This window comes from Rhinoderma darwinii, chromosome 8 (genome assembly GCF_050947455.1).
Source record: "Rhinoderma darwinii isolate aRhiDar2 chromosome 8, aRhiDar2.hap1, whole genome shotgun sequence".
NCBI classification, from domain to species: Eukaryota; Metazoa; Chordata; class Amphibia; order Anura; family Rhinodermatidae; genus Rhinoderma; species Rhinoderma darwinii.
In genome coordinates this window covers 112,831,199-112,836,945 of record NC_134694.1, presented here as the reverse complement: position 1 = coordinate 112,836,945, position 5,747 = coordinate 112,831,199, and the positions used below count along the sequence as shown (strand labels likewise).

The following is a 5,747-nucleotide window of genomic DNA, read 5'->3' as shown; positions in this document are numbered from 1 at the left end:
GCAGCTGTATCGTGCACTGGGACTTGAATCTGTCAGGTCAGCGGGACTGACGGGTTCAGTGACCATGGGTTCTGCGTGTCTCTAAGGGGTTAATCGAGACCTATTGCAAAGTTGTAATAACGACCGTTCGTCCCCTTACAATGCCATAATTTCTCTGTTTATATGGAGCAAACGAGCGCTGATGGACATGCTGTGCAGAAAATCTGACCGTGTAAAACCACCTTAAGGATCAGTAATGTACAGTATTTGCTCAAGTTTGTTACTTAGACTAGATCTAAAGTGAACCTCTACTTCAATGTGTGATAAGGGAGACATGGCTATGATAAGGGTCATCATTTATCTATGGGACCCAGATTTTTATGAATTTGTCAATATCAATGAAGAAATAGAGTTTTGAATTTTTGCGTTCAAACAACTAAAGTAGATAAATCCGCCTGGAAAAGAACGCTTAAAAAATCGTTCTTTTCCAGGCGGATTTATCTAATTTGTCAATGTCCTGTTACTTTTAAAGGGTAACTAAACATTCAACAAACTTCTGATATGTCATAGTGACATGTCAGAAGTTTTGATTGGTGAGGGTCTGAGCACTGAGACCCCCACCAATCGCTAAAACGAAGCTGCAGAAGCGCTCGTGTGAGCGCTGAGTTGCTTCGTATTTGTTCGGCTTTTTCCGGAAAGCCGATGCAGCGGAGTACGGGCTCATAGACTTTCTATTAAGTCCTTAAACTAAGCGGCTGAGCGCTCACATGAGTTCTTCTGCCGCTTCGTTTTAGCGATTGGTGGTGGTGTTAGTGCTCGGACCCCCACCAATCAAAACTTCTACTTTTCACGTTTAGGGAAAAATTGAGGAGACACAAGTTATGGTCTTACAATTTTTTCACAAAAATGTCAAAATAAAAATGTAGTTTTTCGACAGTTCCACGAAGCTACACATCCCCAATGGCTCCGCCATAGCTTTCAAGTGTATTCACATCCTGAGGACACGGATACGGTTGAAAGTGGTGTTGCCTCTGGGTAGCCCGCTGCAGAAGAACTGTTTGCCCTATGGTTACAATGGTCCCGAATGTTGCGGTGCATGGGTATAGCCTAAAGATTTTGTCCGGAGTTACACTCTAAATACACATGGAAATACTTAAATCATTTAGCATCAGAAATCCTTGTTTTTTTTACAATCCGGTCCACTATTCCAGGTGACTACCCATGAATAGTGGAACAACGGACATATTGTAGCCCACTCTGGCCAACTGTACCCTTACCCAGATCACTTCTCTAATTCCCTGCCCTTCCTTTCATATATATATATATGTAGATGCTTTTTGCATGACAACTGACCAACTCAATTTCTTGACAAGTACATGACATAACTAAGTAAATAGGAAATAGGGCAAAAAAAAACACGAAATTCCAGCGTATTATTCTAATTTCGCCAGATGATTTTTCACTGGAAATTGAACCGGACCGCCAAGTTCTCAAAAGAGCTGCCAAGGTAAACAGTTGGCATCTCATAAAACTTTTTCCCACCCGGTTACTGTTTAGCCCTCAGATGACTCACAATATACATCTGCTACAACTCGCTGGGTGGGTATTGTGAAACGATCGGTACACAACGGTGTAAAAGTTTGATGGGAGTTGTAGTTTCACAACAGCTAGAGAGCCACAGGGTCCTGACCTATTACTTGTTCATACATAAATACTTTCTAGTAGTTAATTGTTTGTTCAGAACTTAAGTTGTAAAATTCTCTGGAGACGCCAGAACAAGGAGATTCAAAGATATATAAAGACTGAACGTGATACACAAAGGAGGAACACACAGAATGAGAGCGAGAATGAGTTCCAGGCAACTATTTTCACACATTTCTGATTTCATTTTGAATTATTAGTCGGATATATGGAAAACTGTATATATGACTAATAAATATTCATATAATATCATGCCTCGAACTATTTATGAGAACCACTGTGGTGGAGCGGACTAAGAACATCTGAATATGCAAATCGAAAGTGACTTGAAGACCATCTTAATATTGAGTATGAAGAGTCTTCCATTTTCTTGCCTCTTGGTTTCTTCTCAAGCGTTCCTCTGCGGCTCAGGTATGTGCCATAACAATGTATATTTATTACTATGTAGTAGAGCTGAGTTTGTTATTTGGGTGATATATAGTTTAATAATTAATTAGGTTGATAAAAGTCACTTGTCCATCAAGTTAATCTTTTCTCAGAGCTAAATCCAGAGAAACGCAAAATAACCCCCCCCCCCCCCTTGACCAACTCTATCCAAATTTGTTCCTGACCCTGAATGACCGTTGGATAATTTCCCTTGATCAATTAAACATCACTTATCACTATATTAATTATAAAAATCATTGAGAGATAAATGTCTAGGCCTTTTTTAAATGTTGTCATTGTCATCAGCCAGTACTACCTCTTGGGGTTGGGCAATCCAAAGTTTGACTCCTGTGATAATAACTCTTTCCTTAATTTGTTTCTATCGCTTTCTCTCCTCATGTAAAGGTGCCCCTGGTCCTTTGTACAGTTCTTGGAACGAATGGCCTTTCATTGTAACAGAGACCTCCCATCCCATTTATTATTTTAGATAACCTTCTTTGAACCCCCTTTAGCTCTCCTAAATACTTTTGACTAAGTAGAACCCAAAACTGAACCCCGTATACAAGATGAAGTTAACAAGGTATTTATAGAGGGAAACTATTACAGTTGGATAACAGGTGTAAAATCTTTCTATACCCCCTAAATCTATGTCTGCTTTTGCAGCTGCTGCTTGACATTGAGCACTACCGGTAGCCAGTATACCAAAGTACTTCTGTTGCTCAGTTATCCCAAGTTGTATTCCATTTAATGCATATGCGGTTGTACATATCTGTTGAGATATCAACTAAACATGTCAGAAGGTATCATCAGTGGTTCATGAGCGTGAGCCCCAAGACTTCTGCATTATAGACATATATGAATTACAAGTCTATTCATCTCAATAGCTTTATGTGAGATCTGGAGACCTGTGCTTGAAGTACCATGGACCACTTAAATTCTTAGGCTGGGTTCACACGACCTATTTTCAGGCGTAAACGAGGCGTATTATGCCTCGTTTTACGTCTGAAAATACTGCTCCAATACGCCGGCAAACATCTGCCCATTCATTTGAATGGGTTTGCCGACGTACTGTGCCGACGACCTTTCATTTACGCGTCGTCGTTTGACAGCTGTCAAACGACGACGCGTAAAATGTCTGCCTCATCAAAGAAGTGCAGGACACTTATAGGGTATGTGCACACGACCTCTTTTCAGACGTAATGGAGGCTTTTTACGCCTCGAATTACGCCTGAAAAAACGCCCCTAATACACCTACAAACATCTGCCCATTGCTTTCAATGGGAATTACGATGTTCTGCTCCCACGAGCCTTTATTTTACGCTTTGCTGTCAAAAAACAGAGCGTAAAAAGACGCTCCGTAAAAAGAAGTAGCATGTCACTTCTTGAGGCGTTTTTTGGAGCTGATTTTCCATTGAACACTATGAAAAACGCCTCAAAAAACGTCTGAAAAGAAGCCTCAATAGAAGCTCCAAATTTCATTCTCAGCTTCAAAAACGCCTGAAAATCAGAGGCTGTTTTCTCTGAAACCAGCTCTGTATTTTTCAGACGTTTTTTGTTAAGCGTGTGAACATACCCTAATACACTATTCATTGTTTATAATCATAGACATACATGGAGATAACAGGAGATCACCTGATGGTCGGAGGAAGCCTCCGTTGACATTTGAAGAGTGGACAGCACTTCCAAGATGGCATCTATCTCATCCCAAGGCTTGATCTGAGAGGCTCATAGTGCCACATCCTCAAGGCTTTGTAGACGGCGCAATAGCAGTGATGGGCATCGGACCCAACACCTAAAGAAACTTTTTTTTTTTAATTATTTAGTACTTCTACCTTCTTACTGCTTTGTTTTTAGTCCCTGTGCACACTCCCCATTATTACACTGTCAATGATCCAGCATTTTTGCGAATCCAAACCATTACCTTAATGGTCCCCAGTAGCTGTATATATATATACTAGACTATCTTTGTTTTGTATTTCAGGCTTATATTATGTATGTGAATCTTGAAAATCAAACATCTAAGGATTATTTTATTATCATGGGAATATCAAATGACCCGAATCTGCAAATTCCAACCTTCCTCTTGGTCTTGTTCATTTATATTCTCACGTTTGGTGGTAACCTGACCATTCTTCTTCTGGTCTGTCTGGATCATCATCTCCACACACCCATGTACTTCTTTCTGGCCAACCTGTCTATAGTTGACATGTCTTCAACCTCCATTACCCTTCATAGGGCACTCGTTGACTTTATAATAGGGGATAACACGATACATTTCTTGGCCTGCATGCTACAGATGTATATATTTGCAGGCTTAACATGCAATGAGCTTCTGATACTGATGGTTATGAGTTACGACCGGCATGTGGCAGTCTGCAATCCTTTACGTTATCATGCAGTCATGAACCATAGAGTTTGTTTAACCCTGGTTATAATGTGTTGGGTGGTAGGGTTTATACAGGTTCTTCCAATTGTTGTTGTCCTTTCAAGTTTCACGTGTTATAGGTCCAATGTGGTCAACCACTTCTTCTGTGACCCTTTATCCCTTAAAAAACTCATTTGTGGTTATACATATTATCTAGAGCTTTCAATTTATATAAATGGAGTCTTCGATGCAACGTGTCCTTTTCTTCTAACATTCCTTCCTTATGTTTTCATTATTTCCACCATACTGAAGATTCGTTCCAGCACCGGAAGACGTAAGGCCTTCTACACATGTTCCTCACACCTCACGGTGGTCATCCTGCTCTACACAACTCTCGTCTTTCAGTATCTAAGACCACACTCAATGATCAACTTAGACTCTAATAAGCTCTTCTCGCTGTTTAACACAGCTGGTGTCCCGATGCTAAATCCATTGATTTATAGCTTAAAAAATAAGGATGTGAAAGCTGCCCTAAGGCGAAGACTCAAGAGGACGTAAAAAAAAACAAAACACAATACAAGTGGGTAAATATAGCAGAACTTGTGTTTAAAGGCTATGTACACCTTCACAAACAAATATTTATTGCTCCAATGCATCTGAAATAAAAAATTAAGCAACTTTGCAAAAAGTCCTCATTAAGCATTTCCTACTGTTTTACGTCTACTGCTACTTTGCAGACCTTTGCGTCTCCATGGTACCAGACTACAAACAAATCTTATGTAGTCTGATCCTGTTGTCATATTACCTTCTATCTATCTCCTACCTCCTGCTCATACAACACATGTATGTGAGAAGAAGTAGGGGATCATGACAGCAGGATCAGACTACACAAACTTTGTTTGTTGTCTGTTACCATGGAGACACATAGGTCTACAAAGCAGCTGTAGACAGAAAATGTTAGGATATTTTTAATAAAGACTATTTGCAAAGTTGCTTCATTTTTTATTTGCATTGGAGCAATAAAACAAAAATGGTTGGGAGGGTGGACATAGCCTTTAACCCTCTTACTGCCATCCATTCTCGTTTAGCATCATGGCAAAACCAGAGTGCAAGAAATAGTGGTTTTAGGACTAATCGGGTAATTTGTTCTCCTCCTGCTTAAAGGGACCGCTGGCTGCTGCTGCATCTGAAGGTCATCTGCTTTAAGGCTTGGTTTTTTAGGTTTTTTTTACTTACCGTTTTTTGTTCTTTTTACGTTTTCTAGTTGCATGTGCTT

At 40.0% G+C, this 5,747-nt stretch overlaps 1 protein-coding gene across 1 annotated transcript; it reads left to right on the top strand.

Annotated features, from left to right (window-relative positions):
• The first annotated feature begins 4,096 nt into the window (after window positions 1–4,096).
• On the top strand, window positions 4,097–5,029 carry LOC142660052 (olfactory receptor 8D1-like). Its single transcript, XM_075836700.1, has one exon. The coding sequence runs from the start codon at window positions 4,097–4,099 to the stop codon at window positions 5,027–5,029; it is 933 nt and encodes a 310-aa protein (XP_075692815.1).
• Window positions 5,030–5,747: the final 718 nt, after the last annotated feature.